The 17,273-nt window shown below is 42.8% G+C and overlaps 2 protein-coding genes across 2 annotated transcripts in view; both read right to left on the bottom strand.

The window, feature by feature from the left end:
* LOC106542831 (uncharacterized) overlaps positions 1-17,273 on the bottom strand; it is a 184,853-nt gene that overhangs the window by 8,049 nt on the left and 159,531 nt on the right. The window contains 1 exon segment of the mRNA XM_087708401.1: positions 2-2,496. Coding sequence (XP_087564527.1) covers positions 2-1,264 — 1,263 coding nt within the window. The 5' untranslated portion in view covers positions 1,265-2,496.
* Positions 11,615-15,800, bottom strand: LOC148047586 (uncharacterized). The gene is given in 1 exon segment (XM_087708396.1): positions 11,615-15,800. A coding segment is annotated over 1 exon segment (2,289 nt). The 5' UTR covers positions 14,438-15,800; the 3' UTR covers positions 11,615-12,148.

Here is a 17,273-nt window from a genome sequence, read left to right as displayed (position 1 = left end):
TGTTTATGTGTGTTTTCTGGTGTTTCACCAGGCTGGAATTATTACTAAAGCTTTTCCCACAGTCAGGACATTCAAAGGGTTTCTCTCCTGTGTGAGTCCTCTGATGTGTCACCAGACTTGAATTCTGACTAAAGCTTTTCCCACAGATAGGACATTCAAAGGGTTTCTCTCCTGTGTGAGTCCTCTGGTGTACCACCAGGTAGGAATTCTGACTGAAACCTTTCCCACAATCAGAACATTCAAAGGGTTTTTCTCCTGTGTGAGTCCTCTGGTGTCTCACCAGTCTGTAATAATCACTGAAACTTTTCCCACAATCAGAACATTGAAAGGGTTTCGCTCCTGTGTGAATCTTCTGGTGTGCCACCAGGGAGGAATTCCGACTGAAACTTTTCCCACAATCAGAACATTCAAAGGGTTTTGCTCCTGTGTGAGTCCTCTGGTGTATCACCAGGCAGGAATTCTGACTGAAACTTTTCCCACAATCAGAACATTCAAAGGGTTTCTCTCCTGTGTGAGTCCTCTGGTGTATCCCCAGGAGGTAATTCTGACTGAAACGTTTCCCACAATCAGAACATTCAAAGGGTTTCTCTCCTGTGTGTGTCCTCTGATGTATCACCAGATGGGAATTCCGAGTAAAACGTTTACCACAAATTGAACATTCAAACGGTTTCTCTCCTGAGTGAGTCCTCTGGTGTATCCCCAGGTGGTAATTCTGACTGAAACTTTTCCCACAATCAGGACATTCAAAGGGTTTCTCTCCTGTGTGAGTCCTCTGGTGTGTCACCAGATGGGAATTAGTACTAAAGCGTTTCCCACAGATAGGACATTCAAAGGGTTTCTCTCCGGTGTGAGTCCTCTGGTGACTCACCAGATAGGAATTAGTACTAAAGCTTTTCCCACAGATAGGACATTCAAAGGGTTTCTCTCCTGTGTGAGTCCTCTGGTGTATCACTAGACTGGAATAATCACTAAAGCTTTTCCCACATAGAGGACATTCAAAGGGTTTCTCTCCGGTATGAGTCCTCTGGTGTCTCACCAGGTAGGAATTATTACTAAAGCTTTTCCCACAGATAGGACATTGAAAGGGTTTCTCTCCTGTGTGAGTAGTGTAGTGTGACACCAGGTGTGAATTCCGACTGAAACTTTTTCCACAGTCAGGACATTCAAAGGGTTTCTCTCCTGTGTGAGTTCTCTGGTGTATCACCAGGTGGGAATTCCGATCAAAACTTTTCCCACAATCTACACACTTATAAGGTTTCTCCATGGAGTGAATCCTCTGATATATTATCAAGTGGAAATTACAACTGAAACTTCTCCCACAGTCAGGACATTGAATGGGTTTTTTCTCATTTATGATTCCTTTGGTGTATCATCAAGATGGAATTATAACTGAAAGTTTTCCAACAATCAGGACATTGAAAGTATTTATCTCTTTTTGAGTCTTCTGGTGAATAACCAGGCTGGAATTGTGACTTTCCCATAATCAGGACATTCAAGGGGTTTTTCTTCTGTGTCAGTTCTCTGGTGTCTCGAGATGGAAATTTCTACTGAAGCTTTTTTCACAATCTAGACACTCATACAGTTTCTTCCTGGAGTCAATCTACTGATGCATCACCAGACAGAAATTGTGACTAAATTTTTTTCCCGACAATCAGGACATTCAAAGCGTTTCACTTTTGTGAGCGTCCTTGGGTGCTTCACCAGGGTAGAATTCTTACGAAAACCTTTCCCACAGAAAGATGTTCAAATGGTTTTATTCCTGTGTGCGCGTCCTTCAGTGTCTCAAGACCTGGGAATTTCTAATGAAACTTTCACACAATCTGCACAGTTATATGTTTTCTCCCTCCTGTGAGTTATCTCATGCAGCACCATGTTGCCATGCTCACTAAAGCATTTACCACATTGGGAGCACTTTTGTGGCTTCCCTCTTTTGTAGAGGTCCTTCCATGAATGACAAGGGAGCTTTTGTGACCACAGTTTTTGCTACAACCAGGTAATTAGTATGGATTTTCTCCTTTTTGACTCCTCTAGCGCATAATCAGTTGTGATTTGCAATCTGTGCTTTTCCCACAATAGGCAAATCTATGGAGCTTTTGCACAGCTGATATTCTTGAGGTCAAAAATATGGACAATGCCTTGTTTAGTGGTGCTTTTATTCAAGCCATCTTCTTACTCACAGGGAGAGGCCTGCATTACTGTCTGTTCTACGTGGCTTCACTATTGATCTTTTCCTCCAAACAGACTTCTAGATATTTCCCTCTTTTGCTGAATTATAAATAATCTCCCTTCCCTTCTCGTATAATATATCGACTTCTGTATAATCTGCTTATTCTTTCTTGATTTTCTCTCTCAAATAGCTGCTGGAGGAGGAGCAGATTTGTGTGGTTTTCTGCAGGAAATGGAAAATATTTTGATTTTTGGCTTGATTTTCTTCCCTTTTCAACATTGAGTGTTATTTACAGTTGTCCAGAGTGCTCTTATCGCCATCCTGTTCATCTGTAAGATTCAAAGAAAAGTGGAACTTTAATTTTTTGTAAAATGGTTAGAGATGAGCTGAAAAAGAAAGAAAAGTATACTCCACTTTTGCTCATGGAAGTCCTAACTGCAAATAAGGGCTGAAAATATTGTCTACACCCCGTCTGGTGACATCCGTGTTCAAATAGTCCTCACATAACCTACCGCAATTGGAACTGATATTTGCATCACTAAGAAGCTCAATCATTAAGTATCATGTCACATGACAGTGCCAATTTACACCTGTTCCTCTGTAAGTGTTAAGGTAATTACTGTGAGTTATTAAAGGCAATTTCATATGACTGTGACTTGCAATTTCCTGCCAATATATCCACTGATTTTGCTTGTCAGAAGCTAGCTGGGAAGGTCACAAATGGGGATAACGAATGCGGGATGCCACCGCCATCATAAATATGCAACTATTGGCAGAACCCAAATTGGTGCAACTTCTTTTCCTGCACCGTGAAAACCACAGTCACTGCTGACGTGCAGTCACTGAACAAGTGCTGGGATTACCGCAAATTTTGTGGACTGGGTGCAGGCCTGCTTCTACTGTGCCATAGTAACTTTGAAGGTTCATGGAAGAAGTGGTAAGTGAGGACTACGAGTGCAATCAAAGATGGATTAAGCACAATTGAACCTGGTTAATACATGGATGGGACAAGAAATACGAAACTCATTGTCAAAACGTAGCAATAAAAAAACTCAATGCACATGTGGATTACAAATTATATAAGAGGACAACATCAAGATATAATGGGAGACTTTCACTACCCTGATATCAACTGGGAGACAAAACCTACAGCAAGTAGAAGATCGAAGTGTTAGTGAAACCAGTCAAACACAGTAACGGTTTGTAAATGCAGTTTGTATTCTTCCTTTGGCACGAACTGACCAACAAAGCACTAAGGCAATGAATAAATTGTCAGAGCTGCCACCCTGTGCTTCCCACCATCTTTTATAGCTACATTGGTATTTAAGATAAGCTGCACCCCACTCGTGCGCACACCCATCACCTTGTGGCCCAGAGCGAAACCACCTGGCAATTAATCAGGGATTGTTAGCAGGAGTTTCTTCAGCTTGTATAGATGGGATGGTGAGTCTTGGCAGCTGGCCAAGTCTTCTCCCCAGAATGGCAGCTCCAGGTGTCTGAGCTGGCCGGAGCTGACATCTAACCAACTTAACTGACAACTTTGTCATCTAAAAGGTAGAGGGGGAAACTAGAGGAAATACTTGACCTAATTCTTACTAATAGAGAGGCGATAGCAAGAGTTGAAGTTGTCAGAACCTTGGGAGAGTGACCATGTCATTTCATTTCATTTCATTTATTATATTTATATGCTGCCCTTTTCCCCCGAAGGGGACTCAGGGTGGCTAACAAATCAAATCAGGGAAGGGGGGGTACAGACAAAAAAATAAAAATAAACGATACATAACAATACATAATTTAAAAACACACAACAGTCGTATTATTCAAGACAGGGGCAACATCTCTTTAGCCCCAGGCCTGTCGGAACAGCCAGGTTTTAATGGCTTTGCGGAAGGCCTGGGGGGTGGTGAGGGTTCAAATCTCCATGGGGAGTTCGTTCCAAAGGGTCAGAGCAGCCACAGAGAAGGCTCTCCTCCGGGTAGTCGCCAGTCAACACTGGCCGGCGGATGGAATTCGGAGGAGGCCCAATCTGTGGGATCTAATCGGTCTAGCGGAGGTGATTGGCAGCAGGCGGTCTCTCAAGTACCCAGGTCCAATACCATGACCCTGTCTTACCGGAATTCAATATAATGCAAACACAAGCAATAGAATATAATCCAACAAGTGCCTTAAACTTTAGAAGAGCTGATTTTAAGAAATTCAGAGCCTAAGCAAAATTTCATTGATAAAAATCCTAAAGGAGAAAACAATGCAAGGAGTGTGGAAAATACTGGAAAGTCTCTATATATAAAAACAAAAAACCACTCACGCATTATCACAAAATGTCCAGAACCTTAAAGCCTACAAAATTCAAATTTGCCATGGATGTTCCTCTTGGTTTCTAGATGCTATCTAAGAAAGGATTTTTCAAAATCACCATCAGAGCATTAGTATTCCCTATATTATTATTAACACACTCTCATGCTAACGAGTTCTACTCCCCCTTCTAATCAGAAAAGAAATCTGTTCCAAATGCAAAACACAAGCAGAGCAGAGGAGATTCAGTTTCAGTTTTACTTTCACAGCAGGAAGCAGCCTTACTACAGAACTGTTGAACTAACCAATAGCCAGGCTCTTTCCTTTCTCCTTCTTGCTCACACAGCAAATACTGTTTGAGTTTCAAAACACACCTCAAATCTCTCACAGAGAGCTACCCTTAAAGTTCCAATTTAATAAGACAGACATGTTAGCACAAACTGCGGAATCCCAAATGTAAAAGCTTCCTGGGATTCCACCCAGTTGAAAGTTCATGATCTTATCCCCACACCCATAAATCCATCACATGTCCAATCTTCTTCAGCCACACTGACATTTCCACCCATCTAGTTCCGGTCAAATGCAGAGGTACGGAGACCAAATATGACCTTGATTTCTGGAAAGGAATGAGAACAACACATTCCACAATTCTACTCCTTTCTATTCCCCCTCCCAATTACTACACTAATGAAACTGCATAGAAAAATAATAGTGTGTGTGGCAGGCCAAAAATCCTAAAAGGAATGTAACTGCAGGCCTGACAAGTATACATCTAATAACGCCTATGTTAATCCGTCACAAATGAGATCAATGCCTTTGTCTAATAAGTTATTTATCTGGTTTAAAGATGAACCTCAGTTTGATTACACCAGGGACAAGGTTGTTGATCTCGGACCCCAATTCCCCTGTGCCTGGTGCCATGCTCTATGTCAGGTTCCTGTTCGGTGAAGCAGAAATAAACAATAAACTACACAATTCTCATTGTGTATTGTTTTATCTTCTACACTCCAGCACAATCCGACAAACTCCTAGTGATAAGATATAGTGAGATGAAGTCAAGGCTGAAACCCAGTGCTCCCTCCCACTTTTTAAAGCTTCCCATGACTCCACCTACCACCCACGCATGCTCACAACAGTCCCAGCCAAGCCACAAGTCATGTTGGTTTGTTGCCGTTCGCAGGTAGCCGTGCTGTGCTTTGGAATGGCAGAATGAGAGTCCCGGGATGTACTACAGTGGTGGTGCACCTCCCTCCCCTTCAGCCATACCGTGAACCCTTACACAGCACAGCATTCTCACCCACCAGCATCCAATGGCAAAGCACTTTCTTTCTGCATTCTGGAAGTAGAACAGATGCTTCCAAATGATGTCTTTTGGAGTCAGAGAGGTGAAGGAGGGAAAACTGGTTGTTAGGAATCAGAGAGATGCACCATCCCTTTGAAGCTCCCCAGTACCTTCTGATGTTCTGCCATGGAGAAGATGGCTATTACATCAATATACCTCAGTGTGAACCAAACACCAAAGTTCCTCTCAAGAAGACTGTGTGCTGCTGCCTTTTACAGCTACAGGATAATGGAGGGTGATGGTAAAGAATGCTACCTATTGCTCTTCCAGTTCTGTAACGAAGCACGGGTATCCAACCGACTAGTATGATCATATAAGCCCAGCCCAACACAATATCACTAAAAAGGGAAAACAAGATATTGAAGAAGAAACCAGCATGGTTGCATAAAGATCAGATAATTCCAAACAAATGTTATTTCATTATTATACAGAGTGACTAAATTAGCAGATCAATCATATACACATAGTATCATTGGATTTCAGTAAGGCAGTTAACAAAGTAGATCATAACCTACTTCTTGGTAAATTTGAAAAATGTGGGTTAGGTCCATCCTTCCACACAGATAAATTCATAACTGGCTGACAAACCACATTCAAAGTGTATTCCTTAATGAGACTATAACTATACGGAGGGAAGTAAGCAGTGGGTATTCCAATGTTCTGCTTTAGTATCTTCTTTTACAAAGATATTAAATATCTTTGTAAATGCCTTAGATGAGAGGATTGAATGGGAATGGAAAAGGAAGGTTTTACACTTATGCAAGAAAAACAAAAGGGACTGGTACATAATAGGCAGAACCTGGCTCAAGCAGTAACTATGAGAGGACCCTTGAAGTCCTAGTGGACAATCATTTAGATATGAGCCAGAAGTGTATTGCAGTGGCCAAAAAAGCCAATACAGTAACAAGCACCATTAACAGAGAGATAGAATCAAGATCATGTGAAGTACTAGTACCACTTTATAAAGAGTAAGACCACACTTAGATAATTGCAGACAGTTTGGTCACCATATCATAAAAAAGATGTTGAAACTATGGAAAGAATGCAGAAAAGAACAAAAGAGGGGATTAGGGGCCTGGAGGCTAAAATAAAATTAAGAGGTTGCAGGAATTGGGTATGTCTAGTTTAGTGAAAGGAAGGACTAAGGGAGACATGATAGCCATCTTCCAATACTTGAGGAGTTGTCACAAAAGAGGGAGGGGCGTCAACCTATTCTCCAAAGTCCCTGAAGGCAGGACAAGGAACTGGATGGAAACTAATCAAGAAGAGAAGCAACTTAGAACTAAGGGGAGATTTCCTGACACTAAGAACAGTGAAGCAGTGGAAGGGTTTCCCTTCAGAGGTTGTGGGGGCTCCATCCCTGGTGGCTTTTAATCAGAGACAGGACAGCCATTTGTCTGAAATGATGTTGGGTCTCCTGCTTGATCAGGGCGTCAGAATAGAAGACCTGCAAGGTCCCTCCCAGCTCTGTCACAAACCCTCCAGTGATGGGGGCACCCACAACCTCTGGAGGGAAGCCATTCCCAAAGAATCCACTTTCACTTGGAAGAGACTTTTCCAATCTTCCCATCAGAAGGAAAATTGCAGCCACCAGTTTCACAGCGTGCAGCACCAGTGGGCTTAAATTCGGGGAGGGAAGGAACCTGCAGCAGCAGCAGCTGAGATGCTTCAGCCCAGTTGCTTCTCCGCTTCCAGGACTCTCCTCCCACCCGCCCTCAACTCACCTTCCAGCTGCTGCTTCGACCCTGGAAAGAGCACAAAAGCCGCTCTGCACACCAATCTCCTCCCATGAGTGATCTGGAAGAGGAAGTTCAGCTGTTCCCAACGGTGCTTTTTTCAAAAGTTTCTTTCTTCTACTCTTCCCGTCGCTTTCCAACCTTTCTAGCAACACAGTACTCGATGGTTTTAACTCCGTTAAACTCAACCCCAGGTATTATTCGCTTTTGTAGGCACAGGTGTTGCCTATTTGAGCACCATCTCCAGATAGGAGGCAGAAAAAAAATATCTTTCTCCAGTTTCCACTTAAGGCGTTTGTAACAAGTTTCCTCTGATTAAATGCTATCAAGTCGTTTTTGATTTCTAGCAACCGATTTAGTAGCCGAGCCTAGTGAAATAGTGAAATGTGATGTTACTTGTGAAGATTAGCTATGTGCTGAGCCCTAAAAGTTCATGAAGGTTTTACAGAATGACACAATCAGCTTTCTTAGGGGTGATTCTCAGTGGAGATCAAAACCTCTCTACATGGCAAAACTTTATGACTCTGTGGCTCCCAGGATTTTAGGGCATGGCAGCAGCATCAGGCCAGACACTCCAAAGGAAAAAGCGTCACTCCTGCTGGCCAGGGCTGCATCCAAGAGCATCAACCACCAAGCTTCATTCTTGGAGGAGGAAATTTTATTATCTGCTAAATGCCAGGTGTAAATTCTGTAAATTTGCTTGCACTGCAGTCTCCCATAAGGTCACACAAAGAAACATATGCAGAAGGCCTAGAAAATGGAGCCTAAGAAAGATGCCACGATTGCCTATATATGGTAGAAGAAATTCCCCCCTCCCCCAATGTCTGTTTATCTTTTTATTGTACAGAGGGTTGTTTTATATATTCTGCTATTTCCCTCATTTTAATTTTAATGTGTCTTAGAGAAAGACAACATTCAGTTTATCCTTCTGCATCCTGGATTAGAATTAGGATTAGCCCTCTACCCATCTAGCAACAGAACTCATCACATGGAACCTGGGGAGATTGCATCACTCAGCAAGGCTCAACCAAGCCTGGAAATCAAGACAACCAATCAGAATACATTTCTTACATAGGAACAGGAAGCTCTAAGGCGGGGGGGGGGGGCAATAGAGGGTATTAATCTTTCTCTCTCTCTCTCTCACCTATGTGCTCATTTTGCCCAGGACCTCAAACCATGTCCTCCTCTCCACCATTAAACCATCTTTCCAAGCAGTGTCCCTGTTTCCAGTGTTTTTGCCACTTGGAACTGAACCCAGATGGACATTTCTTCCAATACTCTGGCAGCCCAGATGGGTCTCCAAACTAACCTGACTGATGGACCTGGCCTGGGTAAGCTTCCCATGCTGGCACAGACCCATTGAGTCTGTGGGTGGATTTTTCCCAGACCTTGGTCATTTGGAACAAAGGTTTTAAAGGGGTTTTGAATGTTGAGTTCAAAGGCTGCTTGGAAAGGTGAGTAACTCTTAAATTTAAAAGCCCAGGAGATGAAAGAAAGTATGTGTCTGTGTGTGTGTGAATGCGCTTGAGAAAAAATCCCTTCTCTGGATCTTGCTCCCTCTGTGCATTTCCTAACCGCAGAAAGACCAACAGAGTCCGGAGAGCAGGGGGGATTTGCCAAAGGACAGGACCTTCTGTAGGGAAAAGGGAGAGAGTGCGTGGGAAGGGGTTAAAAGGCAAATGAGAGGATCACTCTTGGGTGACTGGCTGAGCATCACTGAGCAGATCCCTATTCTGGGAAGGAGGTACCCATACTCTGAGTAATTTTGCAGACAGAATTCTCCCAGGCCATTTGCCTGAAAAACTGAGGGCTGGCCACAGGTTAGAAGGTACATTCACCTGTTAGGGGTGGTGTATTCTGCGATTGCAAGGGACCCAAGTAAAAGAAAAGAGTGGAGCCTTGGAGTCTTGTCACGGACAATGGGAAGAGCAGACCAGGAAATGGGAAGCTCAGAATCTAGGATCCCACTGAAATCTCCTCAAGGGAGACTGATGGAGGCCTGGGTTTGGGACAAATTACCTGTCCAGACAGGAATGAAGAATACGCACGTGCCCCAAGGTGTGTGAGAAATGGACTCTGCTCAGGAATGAAGCAAGAAAAACCAATTTGACTAAATAAAGATACTTAAAAGGGAAATATATAAATAGGAACGTTGGGGAATTTGATTTGAAGCATATGAATCCATTTTTTCTCCCTCATCTGTTGGTTCCCCATATTGTTGAAACTGCTTTATCTGTTTAATAACTGCGGTACTGATGTGTTATTTTTTTCTTCAAACCTTGCCTGCAAAATATCTATCTACCCCCAACTCTACCTCCCCATCTCTTATCCTTCAACAATGCCTTTCCTGGTAGGAATACCAGCAAAAGGGGGGGGGGATCCTGTTCTCACGTCCTTCAGCTCTGCACAGATGACTCTGCAACCTGTGGAAGCAGAGCACACAAATCCAGATGCTGCCTCCAGAGGAGACCTTCCATCCATTTGAGCCAGGAATTGGATTTGGATCCAGTCATTCACCCGAAAGTCATCACAGCAACCAGAGTGGAGCAGACCTTCCCAAGCCTGACTGACCATTCTTACCATCAAGCCAAGCCTATTGCCACCCAGCAGACATGAAAGAAAGGACCCTGAGATGGACAAGTAAAGACTAAAAGACTCTTTTCAATCCCCAGAAGACAACGGGAAAGTCTATGGGAGTGGGTGGAAATTGATTATAAAGTTTTCTTTCTTGTCTCATTTATGTTGTATTCACTTAAATGGACTCTGGGAGCTTGTATTTGGGAGTGGCTGACACAGTAAGTTCTGAACCCCTTAGATTTCTGTCTGGTTAGAGGAAAATTTGTCCAGCGTGCCTGTATTGCCTGTATTTTAGAAGTAGCTGCATACACAAGAACACACCATTCGGAATTACACTGTTATACTCTTCATCTACCTGAACACATAGCTCCTCCTAGGTTAGTTTTTGCTCTTTGGCATTAAGGTTCAAGCAGTCATATCTCCCTGCTAATCCCATGGGGGAGGAGGCATCCCCCTCAGGCAATTCCCTCACTTGAAGAGATAGCAGAAAAGAGATCTCGAAACACCCAGCCCTGATTGTGACTCACAAACGATGCTGCCCAGTTGTCCAGCAAAGCAGGATATGTTGCACTGATGGTCTCATGAGTAGGAGTCCCAGGGCTCATTGTGTGTAATTTTAAAAATACTAAATAGCCTGGATTGCACACCAGCTAACCTCAATTTGGACTCACAAATCCTAAATAAACTAAAGTAAGAGCAGTAACCAACCCTTGGAAATGGGCAGCCTTTAGTTATTTAAAGAAAAACCGTGGCTGTGAAGAATTTAGGACTTTTGCTTGATTGAAACCTGATTGGAAGCTCACAGAAAGTGATATCTGACCTCTGAAAATAATTGGCATTAAAAAATTGGATACTATAAATTTATTTCCAGAACTTTTGTCCTGGCTGCTACACCTTCGTGGTTGAAAGCTCTCCTTTTGAGAGCAACTGAAGGAATAATCTTCTGCTGCCTCTATGAGTGCCTCCCCCTTTGCATCAGAACAATTAAAAGCACCCATCAAGTCTTTCTGATATGATCAATGTTTAATCTTTTGCCAATAACATGTGTTCCCCCCCTTCATATTGTGGCAAAAAGGAGGGATTGTAAGAAGTTAGAACAGACCCCTTCCCAGAATAATGAAATCTTCTAGAAAATATTAAAAAGGTAGAATATTATACCTCACTGGATGAGAAACGGAGAAACATGCTCTTGGAAAGCAGCCCCCACCTTTGTTAACAGCCCCAGAAAGACTCGACCACCTTATCTACAACACAAAAGATCTTCACCCTCAGAACATAATAGGATTAGCCCTCTACCCATCTAGCAACAGAACTCACCACATGGGGAGATTGTATCACCCAGCAAAGCCCAACCAAACCTGTGACTCAAGACAACCAATCAGAATACATTTCTTACACAGGAACAGGAAGCTCTAAGGTGGCCCAAGAGCGGATATACATCTGTCTCTCTCACACACACCCATGTGTCATTTTTCCCAGGGCCTCAAATCATGTGGTCCTGTCCACCATTAAACCATCTTTCCAAGCAGCCTTAAAAGAAGCCCTGAGAGGAATGAAAGAAATAGAAACATCTCCCATGTGTACATTATCTTACCCCCACATTCACAGCAATGCTGCCAATACCCATTTCTTTCATTCTCAAAAGCTATTTAAAGAGCAGCACAATGGTTTTTTAAAAATGAAATATTTTCCACCATATCATTTCTTTCTCACCTCTCCAACACCAAGGCTGTTACAACAAATTTGTCACCTTGATGAGTGCAAGGATTTTTATACAGTTTACAGTATTTTGTAATTTTGAAATTACCTTTGTGTGCTTTTATTATTTGATTATTTTTACTTGTTTCACAAAGGCTCATGGTGGGTCTCAATTATCACTTCATTCGTCCTAATCCTGTCAAACATATGTAATTGATTTTATCCTGTTATCTATTGCCTCTAGCCTTCCTTCCTTAATGGACCGATATTGTTTCCACTTTTTTCAATTGATTCAAACAATCAATTTCTGACCTACACTTTTAATGGGAGATGTCTCTAAACTCTTGTACCTTTCCTCATATGGATTACCTTGTGCGCAATAAGGGATGATTTATGCTTGAAATAATGTCCACAGACTGGACATTTCAAATATTTCTCCGCGGTGTGAGTCCTCTGGTGTATCACTAGGTGGGAATTCTGACTGAAACCTTTCCCTCAATCAGGACATTCAACAGGTTTCTCTTCTGTATGAGTCCTCTGGTGTTTCACCAGATTGGAATTCTGACTAAAACTTTTCCCACAAATAGGACATTCAAAGGGGTTCTCTCCTGTGTGAGTCCTCTGGTGTGTCACCAGATAGGAATTAGTACTGAAACTTTTCTCACAATCAGAACATTCAAAGGGTTTCTCTCCTTTGTGAGTCCTCTGGTGTCTCACCAGGTCGGAATTTTGACTGTACCGTTTCCCACAATCAGAACATTCAAAGGGTTTCTCTCCTGTGTGAGTCTTCTGGTGTCTCACAAGGCTGGAACTCCGACTAAAATCTTTCCCACAATCAGGACATTCAAAGGGTTTCTCTCCTGTGTGAGTCCTCTGATGAAACACCAGATGGGAATTTTCACTAAAGCTTTTCCCACAGATAGGACACTCAAAGGGTTTCTCTCCTGTGTGAATCCTCTGATGAGTCACCAAAGTGATATTCTGACTGAAAGCTTTCCCACACATATGGCATTCAAAGGGTTTCTCTCCTGTATGAGTCCTCTGGTGTTTAACCAGGCTGGAACTCTGACTAAAATTTTTCCCACAATCAGAACATTCAAAGGGTTTCTCTCCTGTGTGAGTCCTCTGGTGTGTCACCAGGTGGGAATTCCGACTAAAGCTTATCCCACAGATAGGACATTCAAAGGGTTTCTCTCCTGTGTGAGTCCTCTGGTGTGTCACCAGATGGGAATTATTACTAAAGCTTTTCCCACAGATAGGACATTCAAAGGGTTTCTCTCCTGTGTGAGTCCTCTGGTGTATCACCAGACTGAAATACCGAGTAAAACATTTCGCACAATCAGGACATTCAAAGGGTTTCTCTCCTGTGTGAGTCCTCTGGTGTGTCACCAGTACAGAATTATTTCTAAACCTTTTTCCACAGTCAGGACACTCAAAGGATTTCTCTCCTGTGTGAGTTTTCTGGTGTTCGACCAGACTGGAATTCTGACTAAAGCTTTTCCCACAGATAGAACATTCAAAGGGCTTCTCTCCTGTGTGAGTCCTCTGGTGTATCACCAGATAGGAATTAGTACTAAAGCTTTTCCCACAGATAGGACATTCAAAGGGTTTCTCTCCTGTGTGAGTCCTCTGGTGTATCACCAGATAGGAATTATTACTAAACCTTTTTCCACAGTCAGGACACTCAAAGGATTTCTCTCCTGTGTGAGTTTTCTGGTGTGCGACCAGATTGTAATTCTGACTAAAGCTTTTCCCACAGATAGGACATTCAAAGGGTTTCTCTCCTGTGTGAGTTCTCTGATGTTTCACCAGAGGGGAATTATCACTAAAGCTTTTCCCACAGATAGGACATTCAAAGGGTTTCTCTCCTGTGTGAGTCCTCTGGTGTTTAACCAGGCTGGAACTCTGACTAAAATTTTTCCCACAATCAGGACATTCAAAGGGTTTCTCTCCTGTGTGAGTCCTCTGGTGCATCACCAGGTGGGAATTCCGACTAAAGCTTTTCCCACAAATAGGACAGCAAAAAGGTATCTCTCCTGTGTGAGTTCTCTGGTGTTTCACCAGTATAGAATTATTACTAAACCTTTTTCCACAGTCAGGACACTCAAAGGATTTCTCTCCTGTGTGAGTCCTCTGGTGTATCACCAGGTGGGAATTCCGACTAAAGCTTTTCCCACAGATAGGACATTGAAAGGGTTTCTCTCCTGTGTGAGTCCTCTGGTGTTTAACCAGGTCAGAATTTTGACTGCACCGTTTCCCACAATCAGAACATTCAAAGGGTTTCTCTCCTGTGTGAGTCCTCTGGTGTTTAACCAGGCTAGAACTCTGACTAAAATTTTTCCCACAATCCGGACATTCAAAGGGTTTCTCTCCTGTGTGAGTCCTCTGGTGTGTCACCACATGGGAATTAGTACTAAAGCTTTTTCCACAGATAGGACATTCAAAGGGTTTCTCTCCTGTGTGAGTCCTCTGGTGTATCACCAGATGGGAATTCTGACTGAAATTTTTCCCACAATCAGGACATTCAAAGGGTTTTTCTCCTGTGTGAGTCCTCTGGTGTCTCAGGAGGTAGAAATTTCTAATGAAGCCTTTCCCACAATCTACACACTTATAAGGTTTCTCCATGGAGTGAATCCTCTGATGTATTACCAGGTGGAAATTACGATTGAAATTTCTCCCAGAGTCAGGACATTGAATGGGTTTTTTTCATTTATGATTGCTCTGGTGTATCACCAAGATGGACTTATAACTGAAAGTTTTCCAACAATCTGGACATTCAAAGCATTTCTCTCCTATGTCAGTCTTCTGGTGTATCACAAGGCTGGAATTGTGACTTTCCCATAATCAGGATATTCAAAGGGTTTTTCTTCTGTGTGATTCTCTGGTGTCTCTTGAGATGGAATTTTATACTGAAGTTTTTCTCACAATCTGGACACTCATACAGTTTCCCCCTGGAGTCAATCTACATCACCAGATGCATCTGATGCATCACCAGACTGAAATTGTGACTAAATTTTTCCCCACAATCAGGACATTCAAAGGGTTTCATTTTTGTGGTAGTCCTCGGGTGCTTCACCAGGGTGGAATTCTCACTGAAACGTTTCCCACAAAAAGGATGTTTAAATGGTTTTATTCTTGTGTGTATACATCCTTCAGTGTCTCAAGACCTGGGAATTTCTAGTGAAACTTTCACACAAACTGCACAGTCATATGTTTTCTCTCTTCTGTGAGTTATCTGATGTAGCACAATGTTGCCATGCTCACTAAAGCATTTACCACATTGGGAGCACTTTTGTGGCTTTCCTCTTGTGTGGAGGTGCTTCCATGAACCACAAGGGAGCTTTTGGGACCATAGTTTTTGCCACGTTTAGGTAATTAGTATGGATTTTCTCCTTTCTGACTCCTCTAGCGCATAATCAGTTGTGATTTGCAATTTATGCTTTTCCCAAATCTATGGGGCTTTTGCACAGCTGATATTCTTGAGGAGGTCAAAAATATGGACAATGACTTGTTTAGTGGTGCTTTTATTCAAGCCGTCTTCTTCCTCTCAGGGAGAGGTCTGTCTGTTCTACATGACTTTATGATTGATGTTTTCCTCCCAACGCACTTCCAGATATTTATTCTCTCCTTTGCTGAATTATAAACAATCTCCCTTCCCCTCTCATGTTATGTATCGTTGAGTTCCATATAATCTGCTCATTTTTTCCTCATTTTCTCTCTGAAACAGCTGCTGGAGGAGGAGCAGATTTGCATGGTTTTCTGCAGGGAATGGAAAATATTTTGATTTCTGGCTTGATTTTCTTCCATTTTCAACACTGTTTGTTATTTACAGTTGTCCAGAGAGCTCTTATTGGCATCCTGTTCATCTGTAAGATGCAAAGAAAAGTGTACCTTTAATTTTTTATAAAATGATTAGAGATGAGGTGAAAAAAAGAGAAAAGTACCCCCAAAATACGACAGGGTCTTATATTTTTCTGACCCACAAATTATGGGCCTGGGCTTATTAGAGGGGGAGGGCTTATTCTTTTGGGGTTGCTGGGCGGCTGCTACCTTGCGAGTGGGCTCCCGAAGAGCCGAGCACAGCCTCAGGGGCGACGCAGCCATGAGATGACCATGCTCACGAGCAGCCACCCGGCAAACCCCCTCTCCAGCTGGGCAGAGCTCCATGCACTGACCTAGGGAGTATCCCTAAGGTGCCAAGCCATGTAGCGCTCTGCCCACCCCACAGCTGCCACGACTTGGCACATTCGGGGTATCCCCTAGGTGAGTGCATGGAGCTCTGCCCGGCTGGAGAGGGGATTTGCCAGGTGGCTGCTCAAGAGCATGGTCACCTCATGGCTGCTTCGCCCCTGAGGCTGTGCACGGCTCTTCGGGATCCCGCTCGCAAGGGAGCAGCCGCCCGGCAACACCCCCCTCCAGCCAGGCAGAACGTCACTCCCCAACCTTGCGGTATCCCGAAGGTGCCAAGCAATGTGAGTGCCTTTCTTCTGCCCCCCCCCAGCTCCCACAGTTTGGCGCCTTCGGGATATCGCTAGGTTGGTGAGTGGTACTCTGCCTGGTCGGAGGTGGGGTTGTCCAGAGGGGCTTATTTTCAGGGGGGGATTATATATGTATATGTATATGTATATGTATATGTATATGTATATGTATATGTATATGTATATGTATATGTATGTATGTATGTATGTATGTATGTATGTATGTATGTATGTATATATATATATATATATATATATATATATATATATATATATATATATATATATATATATATATATATATATATAAATATATATAAACCGATTTAGTAGCCGAGCCTAGTAAAATAGTGAAATGTGATGTTACTTAACCTTGTGAAGATTAGCTACGTGCAAAGCCCCAAAAGTTCATGAAGGTTTTACAGAATGACACAATCAGCTTTCTTAGGGGTGATTCTCAGTGGAGATCAAAACCTCTCTACATGGCAAAACTTTATGACTCTGTGGCTCCCAGGATTTTAGGGCATGGCAGCAGCATCAGGCCAGACACTCCAAAGGAAAAAGCGTCACTCCTGCTGGCCAGGGCTGCATCCAAGAGCATCAACCACCAAGCTTCATTCTTGGAGGAGGAAATTTTATTATCTGCTAAATGCCAGGTGTAAATTCTGTAAAATTGCTTGTACTGCAGTCTCCCATAAGGTCACACAAAGAAACGTATGCAGAAGGCCTAGAAAATGGAGCCTAAGAAAGATGCCACGATTGCCTATATATGGTAGAAGAAATTCCCCCCTCCCCCAATGTCTATTTATCTTTTTATTGTACAGAGGGTTGTTTTATATATTGTGCTATTTCCCTCATGTTAATTTTAATGTGTCTTAGAGAAAGACAACATTCAGTTTATCCTTCTGCATCCTGGATTAGGATTAGGATTAGCCCTCTACCCATCTAGCAACAGAACTCATCACATGGAACCTGGGGAGATT

The sequence above is a fragment of the Thamnophis sirtalis genome, unplaced genomic scaffold, assembly GCF_051295495.1.
Source record: "Thamnophis sirtalis isolate CommonGarterSnake01/CBP01778 unplaced genomic scaffold, rThaSir2_p1.2 scaffold_3, whole genome shotgun sequence".
Lineage (NCBI taxonomy): Eukaryota > Metazoa > Chordata > Lepidosauria > Squamata > Natricidae > Thamnophis > Thamnophis sirtalis.
This window is presented reverse-complemented; position numbering and strand designations above follow the sequence as displayed.